General features: G+C 44.6%; 1 protein-coding gene across 1 annotated transcript in view; it reads left to right on the top strand.

The window, feature by feature from the left end:
- The window catches only part of PDE10A (phosphodiesterase 10A), a 235,733-nt gene that overhangs the window by 170,358 nt on the left and 49,913 nt on the right, over nucleotides 1-15,462 (top strand). The window contains exons 13-14 of the mRNA XM_075862555.1: nucleotides 6,178-6,364; nucleotides 11,920-12,062. Coding sequence (XP_075718670.1) covers nucleotides 6,178-6,364; nucleotides 11,920-12,062 — 330 coding nt within the window. The remainder of the gene's footprint in view (nucleotides 1-6,177; nucleotides 6,365-11,919; nucleotides 12,063-15,462) is intronic.

Genomic DNA, 15,462 nt, shown 5'->3' with positions numbered 1-15,462 from the left:
GAAGGAGTGCCATGTGGCTTTTAGAGCACAGATTTTGCTGGACTGGTGTACGGGTGCCATGTCGCGTTTGCAGAGCGCTCTTAGGTACCAGAGTAGAGTGTAAAACCATGAGAAGTGACCCCATTTTGTAAACTACACCCCTCCAAGGCATTTATCATTTGCCTGGACATATGACAGGGCTTAGGAGTGAAAGGCGCATGTGAGGCCTATTTTGGTGATTTTCGCAGCATTAGCCCACAATGGCAGAGCTCTGGGGTCAAATAGTAAAACAACCCCCCAAGTAGTGACCCCCATTTTGCAAACTGCACCCCTGAAGGCATTTTGACCACACAGGTTTTTTTTTCTATTAGAAATTAATGCTCAGTGGATGGTGCAAAGTGAAAATTGCAAATTTCCACAGGTATGTGCCATTTTAGTGCACAATATTTTGTGCCCAGTTCGTGCCACTGAAGACAAATACCTCAAACTGTTAAGCGGGTTCTCCCGGGTATGGCGATGCCATATATGTGGACGTACACTGCTGCTTGGACACGGTGCAGGGCTCAGAAGGGAGGGAGCGCCATTTGGCTTTTGGAGCGTGGATTTTGCTCGCTAGTTGTTCTGTTTGGGGTATTACTGGTATTTCAGTTTATGATGTGGGGGTACATGTAATCTGTGCGGAGAACATCAGGGTATAATAAGAGGGTATAATAATTATCCACAGATGTGTGGCCGGTGTCGCACTGATAAATGGTGCCCAATCTTATCTGCTTTTGGACACACTTCACATTTTGCATCGCCATATTCTGAGAGCCAAAATGTCTTTATTTTTTCTCCACCGGAGCTGGGTGAGGGCTTATTTGTTGCGGGACAATCTGTAGATTTCATTGGTACCATTTTGGGGTACATGCGATTTTTTGATCACTTTGTATTTCATTTTTTTGGCAAGCAAGGTGACCAAAAACCTGCAATTCTGATGTTTTTTATTATTTATTTTTTTACGGCGTTCGCCATGCGCTATTAATGAAAATTTTAATTCTGCGGGTCGGTACGATTATGGCGATACCATATGTATATAGTTTTTCTTATGTTTTGCAGCGTCTGCACGATAAAATCACTTTTGTTTCAAATAATTTATTTTTGGTGTCACCATATTCTGAGAGCCATAACTTTTTTATTTTTCCGTCAAAAAAGCGGTGGGAGGGCTTGTTTTTTGCGGGACGGGCTGCAGTTTTTAATGGTAGAATTTTGGGGTACATGTAACTTTTAGATCCTTTTTTTTATTCTGTTTTGCGAGGGGTAGTGACTAACAAACAGCGATTTTGGAATAGTTTGTTATTTAATTTTTTTACGGTGTTCACCGTACGGGTAAAATAGCGTGATATTTTTATAGTTTGGGTCGTTACGGACGCGGGGATACCACATATGTGTACTTTTTTTTAAATGTTTTTTTGGTTTTTCCTATAATAAAAGACTTCTTATAGGAAAAAAGGCTGTTCTAGTGTTTTTTAACATGAAACGTATTTTTTTAAACTTTTTGACAACATTTTTATTAACTTGTTTTAACTTTTTTTTTGTCCCATTAGGGAACTTGAAGGCATGAAGCCCTGATCGCTATTCTAATACACTGCACTACCTACATAGTGCAGTGTATTAGAGCTGTCAGCTATTCACTGACAGCAAGCCTATTAGGCTTCGCCTCCCAGCGGGGCCTAATAGGCTTCCGTACTAGGTAGCGATTATTAGGCTATGGTTGCCATATCAACCATCGAAACACCCGCGGGTGCCGATGGTTGTCATTAGCAACCATAGGGTACGATCTAATCACTTAGATGCAGCCAAAGCTGCATCTAAGGGGTTAATCGGCTGGATCGGAGCCTAGCTCCGGTCCTGGCCGTTAGGGCACGATGTCAGCTGTGACAAACAGCTGACACCCGCGCCCGTGGCAACCATCGTGGTTGCCGACAGGCTACAATACACTTCGATGCATCGAAGGGGTTAATCGGCTGGATCGGAGCCTAGCTCCAGTCCTGGCCGTTACAGCGGGGTGTTGCACAACCGATACCCGGCGGTGATAGCGCTGGCTCAGCTTCTGAGCCAGCGCCATCACATACACTACGACATGGAGCTGTGATTGGTCAGTCTGCTTTGACTGACCAATCACAGCGATCGCCGGCAAGAGACCGGTGTGAATGGTCCCCTGCCGTCTTACTGTGCCGATCAACTGTCAAACAGTTGACGGCACAGTTCTGTCACCTTGTCCTTTGACAGGGTGACAGTTTTTAGCCAGAACGCACCGGTACGCCCTGGTGCCTTAAAGCACTTCAATGAGGACGTACCGGTGCGTCCTGGTGCGGTAAGGGGTTAAGCTAGTGAGAGTGTGTACCAGTGGTAGATAGGGCCATAGTCCTGACTGAAAATCTTACCTGTTAGGATAGTATCACCCAGGTAGTCAGGGCTCAAATTGATGATATCACATGTAACTCTGGCATCTATATAACCTTGGATCTGTTAGAATCCATTTTTGGTGAGCCTTGGAGATTTCCAAAAGTCAATGGAACTAGGCACGGATTCCTAGCCAGCTCTCCCACGCTGGTACTTGCGACCTGACGAGAGCAGGCACCTACAGCCTAGCCTGCTATATTTATCTTAGCTGTAGGATAAGGTCTTTTGTAATTTATTAAAAATAAAGTCTTTGGCTTTCAGGAAATGCTGGGAGTTGTAGTCACACAATAGCTGGAGTGGCAAATGTTGCTGGGCACTCCTGCGGTCCGTAATAAATTGTTCCACTGGCCCTGCTCAACAGAGTAGGCCGTTCAGGTGCACACTTGGAGATTTGACCTGAAACTCAGCAGGTACAACAGTAAGCCTGGCGATAGCCATATAACCTTGGAGGGGGACCTCACTGCTTAAGTGTTGCTCATCCATAGGAAACATGGACCATATTCAGGATGTTTTCTCTACTGCCATCATAGCTTTTTTCCAAAGCTTCATCCACTTTGAAGGCCCTAGGCCCCCAAGAGGTGGAGACGAGAGCTTCCCCCTGGTCCCTTGACCGAATGGACTTCATCAATTTTAATTAGAATGATAAATTGACTTGGGGCGTTGAAAACATGATTACAGTACGGGACAGTTGTCCTGCAGCGAGGCAGGGACTCCTAGCATCGTACATAAGTATGATGCTAGGAGCCCGGCTCCCTGCACTGTGTTCGGTCCGGTACTTGCGGCCGAAATACGTCCGTCAATTATGGACGTAATTAGTGTGTGTGCACATACCCTTAGGCTTTCCTGGAAGAAGGCAGACAAATTCTTCTATCTCAGCGTGGATTTTTAAGCAGTCCTTAAATCACCGTTCTCCCTAAGCTGCATAGCTTCTGCACTTTGACACGGGCGGGTATATTAGTTAAAAATAGCCATAGACATGATCGTGTAATGATGGTTCATCAGCAAGGATGCAAGGACGACAATCTTGGCACCTAAAAGTTGCTAGCTACAGGCAGGGGAATATTAGGGCGGGTTCACACATGGCGGAATTCCACTTAAATTCCGCTGCGGACACTCCGCAGCGTTAATCCGCAGCGGAGCCGTTTCTCCATTGACTTTCACTTTAATTTAGCAGTGTTCGTTTACACGATGCGTACAATTCCGCTGCGGAGCATAGGCTGCGGAGCGGAATTTGGTGTCCGCAGCATGCTCTGTCTGTTGCGGAGCAGTGGCGGACTCATGGCGGAATTTCTCCATTGACTTCAATGGAGATTCTAAGTTCCGCAATGAAGTCCGCAGCTGTCATGCACATGTCATGTGTGCTGCGGATGCGTCTTGCTTTTTTAACTTGACATTTCTTCATTCTGGCTGGACCTAGGTATTTCTAGGTCTACAGCCAGACTGAGGAAGTCAATGGGGCTCCCGTAATGACGGGAGCGTTGCTAGGAGACGTCTGTAAATAGTCACTGTCCAGGGTGCTGAAAGAGTTAAGCGATCGGCAGTAACTGTTTCTGCACCCGGGACAGTGACTACCGATCCCAATATACATGTATCTGTAAAAAAACATATAAGTTCATACTTACCGAGAACTCCCTTCGTCTGTCTCCAGTCCGGCCTCCCAGGATGACGTTTCAGTGTAAGTGACGGCTGCAGCCAATCACAGGCCAAGCACAGGCTGCAGCGGTCACATGGACTGGCGCGTCATCCAGGGAGGTCGGGCTGGATGCCGAAAGAGGGACGCGTCACCAAGACAACGGCCGGTAAGTATGAAAATCGTTTACTTTCACTAGGGAAAGTGCTGTCCCTTCTCTCTATCCTGCACTGAATAGGGAGAAGGGAAGCACTTTTCCCGCAGTCTGCAGCAGCTAGTCCGCATCAATGTACTGCACATTTTGTGCAGATCCGCTGCAGAATCTGCAACGCAGATTCTGTGCGGCATCGATGCGGACAGTTGCGGAGGAATTCCGCCATGTGTGGTCATGCCCTTACAGTCCCTGCAGCTACTGTGCTCTCAATTGGAGGCTGTTTTCCTTTAAACCTCACAGCTGGGGCTGCACACAGACCCTTGTTACACAGCATACATGCTCCAATCTGTCTGAGTATATTGGTGCGTCTCTAGCAGGCAACGGTTTCTGCTGAGGAGCTTCCTCCAATCTCTGCCGCCAGAACCTGCTGAAGACATCTAAGAAATTAATTAATTAGAAATTTATACCAAGAAAAAAATAAGTATAAAACCAAATGATCGCTGCACTCAATGGGGCAGTGCAGCAATATGTTCAGACTAAATGCATACATGAACAAAGAGGCTTAGGCGGGATTCACACGAACGGGTCGTTCCCGAGCCCGAGTGCCGGCCGGTAAATTCTGCCCGGCCGGTTTGCATAAAGTTTTGCATCCGTGCCGGGCCGGGCAGATCCGGACAGTGACATCAGCGGCAACTCCTGAAAGGGAATCCCCATGTGTTCGGGGATTCCGCTTCAGGAGTTTCCCCTGATGTCACTGCCCAGATATGGACAGAGACATCAAGCGCTCTGTCCAGGAGCGGAATCCCCGAAAACACGGGGATTCCGCTCCTTCAAGGAGCTAAAGTGCGGCTAGCACATAGCAGAGCGGGGAGAGACCTCCCCGCTCTGCTATAGTGGCGTCGCTACAGTAGTAGCAGCCGCAGCAGCAGCTGCTGCTACTAGCGGCGCCATCGAAGGTGTCGCCGGGCCAGGAATACAAGCAGGGGACGGGAGCCAGCGCTCCCTTCCACCTGCTGTACACCCCGGCCCTGCCACACAGTGTACAGCGATGCCATTCGTCAGAATGGCATCAACTCCTCCTCCTCACATGCACTCTGCGCTGTGAGGAGGAGGAGATAGAGCGCACGCGCCGGGAAACCCGGCCATCACTCGGAACACATTCCGGTGATGGCCGTGTAATACCCGGCCCCATAGACTTCTATGGGAGCCGGGCGGCCGGGTACCCGGGCGAAGATAGAGCATGTCCTATTTTTTGACGGCCGGGTTTCCCGGCCGTCAAAAAATCGGTCGTGTGAATAGCCCCATTAGGGGTCTATTATTCCTAATGCAGCCGGGTGCCGGCCGATTTATGAACGGCCGGCACCCGGCCGGGAAACCCTGCCGTGTGAATGAGGCCTTACTCTTCATACTAATTTTCTCAAACTCTTATCTGAGATACGCTGAACACTCAGGGCACTTCCGCCTTAACACTTGGTACGTCCCAAGTGTTCCTAGAGGGAGGAAAAAGTTAAGGTGCATTTTTGCAACAAACAGCTAAAACATTAATAGCAGGCTGCAGTGCAGTCTCCAGACTGCATGGGGTTAAAACACCCTTAGAACACCTCCCAGGAATGTAGGAATTTCAGTGTAACAAATGAAAACAGTAACACAATACAAACCCATCTTGTCCAAGTCCACAGGACAAAAGAAAACACATGGTAGCAGGGGCATTTAGTCCTTATGTAGGGAGGTGGCTCTAGTTAATTAGTTTGATTAAATTAAAAATTCCATCTGTCCTTCTAGTTCACAGGGGCAGAAATACCCCATTATTGTGCTGCTGTAGGACGTAAGGGAAAGGTTAACTTGTCTGGACATGGTTTATTTTTTTTAATCTAAATAACTATGTAACAATGAAAAAGATGATGTAGAAACTATTTGCGTCATATCACTTTAAATTCTGACTCTAACTGACATTTTTGTATTTCTGCAGAGAAGTAGATCTTTATACAGGTTATACGACAAGGAATATCCTGTGCATGCCTATTGTAAGCAGAGGGAGTGTTATTGGTGTTGTACAGATGGTGAACAAACTAAGTGGAAGTGCCTTCTCCAAATCAGACGAGAACAACTTCAAAATGTTTGCTGTTTTCTGCGCTTTAGCCTTACACTGTGCAAACGTGAGTTGGTTTAATTTTTTTGTGTTGTCTTAATCTAGAAAACATCATGTAAATTTATTCTTTCTATTTTATCATTGAAATGGTGAAAGAATTGATTGTATGCCCACCTTTTTACATGCTTAGGAATCCGAAGTTTGCATCTTATCTGCCCACGAAGCTTCTATAGCCCTCAAACACCCACAGCACCTTAAGGTGCATAAAGCTTTAAAGAGGCTCTGTCACCAGATTTTGCAACCCCTATCTGCTATTGCAGCAGATAGGCGCTGCAATGTAGATTACAGTAACGTTTTTATTTTTAAAAAACGAGCATTTTTGGCCAAGTTATGACCATTTTTGTAATTATGCAAATGAGGCTTGCAAAAGTCCAAGTGGGTGTGTTTAAAAGTAAAAGTCCAAGTGGGCGTGTATTAGGTGCGTACATCGGGGCGTTTTTAATACTTTTACTAGCTGGGCGCTGTGAAGAGAAGTAACATCCTCTTCTCTTCAGAACGCCCAGCTTGTGACAGTGCAGATCTGTGACGTCACTCACAGGTCCTGCATCGTGACGGCCACATCGGCACCAGAGGCTACAGCTGATTCTGCAGCAGCATCAGCGTTTGCAGGTAAGATCGACTTACCTGCAAACGCTGATGCTGCTGCAGAATCAGCTGTAGCCTCTGGTGCCGATGTGGCCGTCACGATGCAGGACCTGTGAGTGACGTCACAGATCTGCACTGTCACAAGCTGGGCGTTCTGAAGAGAAGAGGATGTTACTTCTCATCAGAGCGCCCAGCTAGTGAAAGTATTAAAAACGCCCCGATGTACGCACATAATACACACCCACTTGGACTTGTACTTTTAAACACACCCACTTGGACTTTTGCAAGCCTCATTTGCATAACTACAAAAATGGTCATAACTTGGCCAAAAATGCTCGTTTTTTTAAAATAAAAACGTTACTGTAATCTACATTGCAGCACCTATCTGCTGCAATAGCAGATAGGGGTTGCAAAATCTGGTGACAGAGCCTCTTTAAGTAATTTGCTGTATATAAACTCATTACCAGTTGGTATCAAACCCAAGAGGGGCTACATATAAGTAAACCACCTGTTAGAGGTGCCAATCAGACTCTGGTTCCTACCTACACATATGGTGGATCTGTCCAAAGATTTGTGGGAAACTCCTTACTTGGAAAGGGTGCAGGAGATCATTAGACAAATTTGCCAATAACCCCATAGACATTATTTTTCTCACTCTTTCTCCTAAAGACTTGAGATTCCATATGCTTTACCTCTTTCTTCATATGATCCAAGCAGCGAAAGCCTTGATACCACTTTATTTGACAAGTCAATCCCCCTCCATCCGACATTGGCTTTATAAAGTCTCAGACGTTTGCAGGCTAGAAGAACTTTTACATTTTGTACTGCATTTCCCTCCCCAAAAAATTCTGCCTCCTATGGCAACCGTGGTTAAACTTTTGACTCCTCCCCAAAACCTCGAGCTGGTGGATATCTGATGACGCTAGATAGCCTAATTAGTTGTCATACTACCTCTCCTGTTAGATGTACTCTAATATTACATGTTTAGAGTTCATTGGCAGTGACCTCATTAACCTTACAAAGGTCTAAATAGGCACTGCACTTTAAAGCACATTTGCATAAGCCAATAGTACAATCATATATAAGAAACTTTGTAACATATCTTTTTAGAGAAAAATGTCTCTTTTTCAACCTAGGAGGCTACCCCCCCCCCCCCCCCCCCTTACTCACTTTGACTGTGGAGCAAAGGGGAAAGAGGGAGCCAGAAAAGAGTAAGAGAAAGGCAGAAAGAGACACATAGATGCTACAGTAGCTTCCTAGTATGTGTTATATCTCATCCCAGTGCTTGATTTTCAGTTTTTAGAAGCCTCCTTGAAAAATGCACCTTCTTTCTCTATGTTGGTTTTATTCTTATGTACATTATTTCATTTTGCACTTTTGTTTGCTCATAAACAAGTGATTCAGTATTTACGAAGTACCTTTACATTACATGTATTTTCATATGTCCAATAAACAGATTTAATAGAAATGGTGAAAGAATAATTGGTGTTAAGGGGGTTCTTTGAGATTATAAAAAGTACTGAAAAGTTCCTGTCTTTGTCTCAATGGTCCCAAGGTGATTCCACCATAGCTCAGAAGTAGTTATTTTTTTTAATTTATTTTTTTATCCTAAATAGCTCTGTACAACATCTCTGTTGTGATTCTGCCAAGGTTTTCTGCGGATGGGATATCTATGTATAGGACTACAGTTCTAATGAGTCTTCTCTCACATACATTGCCTATATTTACAGCCGCCTTCATGCCCCTCTATTACAAGGTGTTAGGTAGTTCTGTAATTAGCAAAAGAAGAAAAAATATTGAACCAAACCAGCATACTTGGGTGGAGATTAAATACGAAGTACAAACTAATTAAACAAAATACAAAATTATTTAATTATTAAAATATTTAGCAATTATCACAATTATGAAATTACATTAAACATGGTAATATATCATTAACATTAATGCGGGCGCTATTTCAATATTCCGAGCAGTAGATGCATGCATCCAAATATATCTTTAAGCAATATAATAAGCAGTATATAATTCCGGAGAGATAGTAATCCACATAATATAACATAACATCCGTATGTAACTGGAGATGGCCAGATAGTAGAGGCTTTATGCCAAGAGAGAAAATCAGATTTTCTCTTCCTGAAGTTCAGCTACTTCCAATTCACTTCATGTGTTTGCGAGAGATACGTAAAAGACACTCCCAAAGTATGCTCGGAGAAAGTTATTTCCAGCTCTTGGCTAGAGGTTCATTCACTGGTACCTTTGTGTTAGGAGTGTAGTCCAGGTTCCAATACGTCTTTTAGGACGGGATCCAGTTAGCAAAAGGTCCAGAGAAGCCTCTCTCTTACATGGTATTTCTCATGGTTTTTTACGGGTTTGTCCAGATCTATCTCCCTTTCTGCCTCCTCACGTTCAGGTGTAGTGCAGGCACGACTGAACTCATTACAGCCTAGGATTAGAATCTAGCACAGGTACACGGTGTGTGACGTCACAGACACACGTGTCTAAAGGTAATTGGCTAACGCGTTTCATCCCATCTTGGACTTCCTCAGAGCCATTATTGCAGTCAAGGCATGTGCTGTTTATATATGCTTCATTTTCAATTTCAATTAGAAGTTCCCATTAGTTCTTAGGGAAGGAAAGGAAAGTTCTCTCTAGATATATAAGTTTATAGTCAATAAATTTCCTTACATTTCCTATTTTCCCCTCCATCTAATACTTTCAAAGAGATTTGTATCCTCTTTGATAAAACGAAAAATTGTTTTACCGGCATTCATTTTCATATCATAGATAAAGTCTTGGCCACAGGTACCTCCCCGTATGCTTACGGGACGGTGCCCGTGCCGTTGAAAAATATAGAACATGAACTATTTCAGGCCGTAATTACGGCACGGGCAGACCCATAGAAGGTGTGTGCACCCGTAATTACGGGAGCATTGCTAGGCGACGTCAGGGGATAGTCACTGTCCAGGGTGCTGAAAGAGTTAATCGATCGGCAGTAACTCTTTCAGCACGCTGGACAGAAACTACCGATCACAATATAGATCAACCTGTAAAAAAAAACGTTGATACGTACCCAGAACTCCCTGCTTTTTCCTCCAGTCCGGCCTCCTGGGATGACATTTCAGCCCATGTGACCGCTGCAGCCAATCACAGGCTGCAGCGGTCTCATGGACTGCCGCGTTGTCAAGGGAGGTCGGGCTGGATGTCGAAAGAGGGACGCGTCACCAAGACAACGGCCGGGTAAGTATGAATTTCTTTTACTTTTACTGCGGAAAGGGCTGTCCCTTCTCTCTATCCTGCACTGATAGAGAGAAGGGGCTGCCGATTAGTGCAGTGCAATTTTGTAGCGAAAAATGTGCCCGTAAATACGGGTGGAATACTGGTGACACCGGACCCGTGTTTACGGGCACGGGTCCGTAAATACTGGTGCAATACGGGTCGAATACGCGTGACCAAGGACCCGTATTTACACCAGTATTTACGGGAGGAAAAAAATACATTCGTGTGCATGAGGCCTTAGGCTATATAAACGTCTGCCTTGGAGGCTCCAGTATAAGATGACGGGAAAAATAGCGCCGCAAGCTGCCCTATTTTTATTTTTTTGTTAAAACCACGGACACCTTGACAAACTCGATAGAGCCCATTGAAGTCAATGGGTTTCCGTCATGGGAACCATTGGTGTCAGCCATACATCACTGCCGTAATTTTCGTTGTTCTGCTCTTATGACGGAGCAGAACAACGGAGATAGCAAAGTCTAAGGATATGTTCACACTGTAAAAACGGCTGTAAAATACGGAGCTGTTTTCAAGGGAAAACAGCCTGTGATTTTCAGTAGTTTTTTTATGCATCGAGCGTTTTTTGATGCGTTTTTGGAGCTGTTTTTTATGTTGAGACAATGAAAAACGGCCTCAAAAATGGCTGAAGAAGTGACATGTACTTCTTTTTTACAGGGTGTTTTTAAAAACAGCCGTGTGAAAAAACGCCCCGTGGGAATGGAACGCCGTTTTTCCCATTAAACTTAATGGGCAGATTTTTGGAGGCATACAGCCTCTGTATTTTCAGCCATTTTTCGGGGCGTTCACGCCCCCGAAAAATGGCTGAAAATAAGCTGTGTGAACATACCCTAACAGAGACATCTGAGCTACAGAGAGTACATTAGTAAGTGACCTCTTACTGTACTTAAATAATCTGCACATCGTTTTTAAAGACCGGATAACCCCTTTAACCACTTAGTGACCAGCCTATTTTAGGCTTTAATGAGCAAGCATTTTTTTTCATTTTTCTATTGTCGATTGCATCGTCACATTTTTCCATCGACCCACTTTTTTTTATTAACTTTTATTAACCTTTTTTGGGGAGGGAAAGGGAAAAAAACAGCAGTTCTGCCATTGTTCTTTGCTTTTGAAATTTATGCTGTTCACCGTGCGACATAAATAACATTACCTTTATTCTATGGGTCGGTAAAATTACGGTGATACCACATATGTACAGTTTTTTTTTTTTTGTTTTACTACTTTTGCACAACTAGTCTTTTAAACTAAAATATTTTGTTTCGGCATGACCGCATTTCAATAACCAGATTTTTTTTGTCTGTCGCTTTAGCCATATTTTTAGGCAAAAATAGCGATTCCGACGTTATTTTTTTTGAGAACCATCTTTTTCATTACAACTCTTTTTATTTTGTTAAACTGTTCAGCATCTTTGTTTCACATAATTTACTTTTTTTAGTACCACTAGGGGACTTCAGAATGCGATTTTCTGATCGCTTATATAAGGCTTTGGTATACTTAGTAGTGGTATAAGTTGTTCGAAATGTGTGAGTGTCCATTTAAGCTTTATATGCAAAGCTCTTTCATAGAGATCTAGGTCTATTAGCTAAGGGGGCTCTTTAATTAAAAATACCATTTATTGATTGTGCACTGGGATTGTACGTATAAAACTGGTTTGGTTTCATTTTCCCATGTTACTCCATCTTTTAGATGTACCATAGAATACGCCACTCAGAGTGCATTTACCGTGTGACTTTAGAAAAATTGTCTTATCACAGCATCTGTACTTCAGAAGAATGCCAGAACCTCAAGAACTGTACCCTTCCAGCACCTCTTTGTAAAGAGATTGAATTGTGAGTAAACCTTTGTCAGAGGCCTAAGTAGACTAACAGCTGATTTTGCTGGGGGAAACATTAAAGGGGTTTTCCGAGTTATTTCAAAAATTGGCCAAGGTAGTAGGGATGCAAAAAAAAAAAAAAAGAGCCATTACTCACCTCACAGATCCCTGTCTTTTCAGCACCGTTCCTCCCCGCTGCTTTTTATTGACATAGCTGCAACAATGACGTCCCCTTTGTTTTTTTTGTTTTTTTTGCATCCCTCCTACCGTGGCCAATTTTTTAAATAACTCGGAAATCCCGTTTAAGGAGGCTATGCAATGGGGTATTACATATAGGCAAGTTAAATGACTGTCCAAGTAATACATGGATTGATCGAGTCTGCCGGAGAGCTATTGCTTGTCAGCAGCTGTCCACTCCAGACTTAGAATATACCACAAGCGTCAGTATCAACAAGATCTTGGGCTCTCAAAAATGCTAAAACAGAGATCATGCATCAATTGGCATTCATCTGCAAATGTGACAAATATATATAGTGTATTTCATGTATAAAAACACAACAATAATTTATATGCACAACCACACAACTTTGCATCCAATTCTAAGCAAAAATTGCATGAATAATTTGCAACTAAATGCAAACAAAATATACTTTTGTGAGGAGTTCATATATAGCACACATGTCTATGTACACCGTTGTATGTGTTGAAGAAATGCTAAAAAGCACAGAAATGTGCCAAACAATTTTGACATGTAAATTTCAATTAGGAGTTGTGTATGCAATGTAACCCTTACACGAACTGTAGCTATAGTCTATAATCGAAAATTCCTAAACCTAATCTAATGCATTAACTAATATTGATTATGGTATCACCAGGTAGGTTAAAATTTAATTTCTCTCTGACCGAAATCCGTTTCGTTGGTCAAAATGATATTAGACATTGCTCTCTAGTGATCATTATTATTGCTATGACTGTAGCATGTAATAGCTCTTACTAGAGAAGTGGTCAGAGGATTTTATGCTAAAGATCGGATACAGACAGGATAAGGACAGTGTAAAATGTATTCGCTTTAGTGATGTTTGTGTGTTTGCGAGTGTTTTGTGCGACTTACTTAATGCCGCAATCTGGCCACTAGTGCACAACCCCTTTTCAGTGTCTGTAAACAGCCTAATTAGGCAGAAAAGGGCAACTAGATGAGCAACTGCTCATCTTTATTAGGGTATATTCACACAGCAGTTAAAACGGACGTCACACGGCCAGTTTCAGAACAATGAAATTCTATGGGTGTATTTTCATGGCCGCGAATACTGGCTGTCAAAAATTAGAACATGTTTTCTGCCGTTTTCACGGCCCCCGTAGAAATCATTGGATCAGTTTAACGGACGTTTTTCAGAAAGCCATCTTTGTGACTGCCAGTAAAAACTGATCCTGGCCCTCACAAGGGGACTCTAATACAATTGAGGGCTTGTTCACATTAAATTTTTTTACTTCCGTCTGAGGTATGTGTCGTAAGGAGTCCCGACGTATATCTCCGATGGATGGCACCGACGTATCCCACTGTACAAGCATAACGTAGGATACATTCAGGGCCGGCCTTAGGGGTGTGCGACCTGTGCCTTTGCGCAGGGCGCATAACTCCAGTAGGTGGAAGGGGGCGCTGCTGCACTGGCTCCCTTCCCCTACTTGTTTCAGAAGGGCCCGGCGACTCAGCAGTCGCCTTTCCAGCCGTGCGCTTCTTCACTCAGTGGTGTCGCTGAGCTATAGTGGCTGCTAGCGGCGACACTGGGCATGAGGGTGCCCACGCCGCCCCCCCCCCCCATGGGCTGCTACAGCTCTAGCGACGGCACTATAGCAGAGGTATCTCCCTGCTCTATCTAGTAGTGCCATTGTAGCTCCATTGTGGCCGGGGATTCCGCTCCTGGAGCGTTCCGCTTGATTTCTCTGTCCATATATAGACAGTGACCTGAGGGGAAACTCCTGAAGAGGAATCCCCGTCCACAGCGTTGCAGACGCTGTGACCGGGGATTCCACACCAGGAGAAGCCAATGACATTACTAGCCATAAATGGACACAGACGACAGGAGCTTCTTCTGGAGTCTAATCCCCGGTCTCCGCGTCAGCAACGCTGTGGGCGGGGATTCCGCTTCAGAAGTTCCCATGATGTCACTGTCCATATTTGGACAGAGAAATCAAGTGGAGCGCTCCAGGAGAGAAATCCCCGGCCACACATGGATTCCACTCCTTCAGGGAGCTACAGTGGAAGGGGGGGTTGCTATCTACCTACAAGGGGGCTGTGTGGCGCTACCAACAAGTGGGCTGTGTGGCACTACCAACAAGGGGGCTGTGGGCTGTGTGGCACTACCAACAAGGTGGCTGTGGGCTGTGTGGCGCTCCCTACCAGGGGGCTGTGTGGCGCTCCCTACCAGGGGGCTGTGTGGCGCTCCCTACCAGGGGGCTGTGTGGCGCTCCCTACCAGGGGGCTGTGTGTAGCGCTCCCTACCAGGGGGCGCTCCCTACCAGGGGGCTGTGTGGCGCTCCCTACCAGGGGGCTGAAATAGGAGGTAGAAAATACCTGCGGTGCTCGTTTGGTGCTTTTTTTGCCTGCGCCTTTTGCATTAGCTTAAACGGCTTAAGAAAAATTGCAAAAAAAAAAATCAAACAACGCTGTCAATACAAAATCTGCTTCAAAGTTCCTGAAGGAATCTTGAGGCAGATTTTTTTTGCCTAACAAAAAACGCTGTGTGAACATACCCTACGAGTGTAGTGCTTGTTTTTAGCCGTTTTCTGTCTTTCTCGGAAAAAATTTTGGTAGGGGTGCCCTGAGGAAATTTAACTTTTACAGTGCTGCCTCGAGTCCGAAAAGGTTGGGAAATTCTGTACTAGGCTACAGGATCACGCCGGCCTACGCAAGGATCCCGTCGTGGGAACGGGGCCTAGGTGAGTACAATTTTTGTTTGCGGGCACTGTCTACAAGGAGGAGGTGGGGGATTATGGCACTGTCTACAGGGAGGCTGTATAGCAAAATCTACAGGGCCCACTATACTGTGTGGGAGCCACTAAGCGGACATTATACTGTGTAGGGGTACTACAGGGGGCATAATACTGTGGGCAAAATTAGAGGACAAAATACTGTCTTTGAAGAGGTTGTAATATATTATTATACTGTATGGGGGCACTAAAGCAGCATTTAAATTTTGTTATGGTGCTTTTTTTAATGATGGGGGTTGGGCGCTGAAAGATCATTTCACACGGGGCGCCATCTATCCTAAGGCCGGCCCTGGATACATCACCAGAACTCCCCAGGCATAGCCTTGAGCCCAGGGAAGCCCTTTCAACTATGGAGTCCCTGGCCAAAGCATCGCACGCGCTCTGACCGCGGACTCTGTTTTGGGAAAGCCCCTGATATCACTGTTCAT

Source organism: Rhinoderma darwinii, chromosome 4, assembly GCF_050947455.1.
Source record: "Rhinoderma darwinii isolate aRhiDar2 chromosome 4, aRhiDar2.hap1, whole genome shotgun sequence".
NCBI classification, from domain to species: Eukaryota; Metazoa; Chordata; class Amphibia; order Anura; family Rhinodermatidae; genus Rhinoderma; species Rhinoderma darwinii.
The sequence above is the reverse complement of the archived record's forward strand: the minus strand, read 5'-3'. Positions and strand labels throughout refer to the sequence as shown.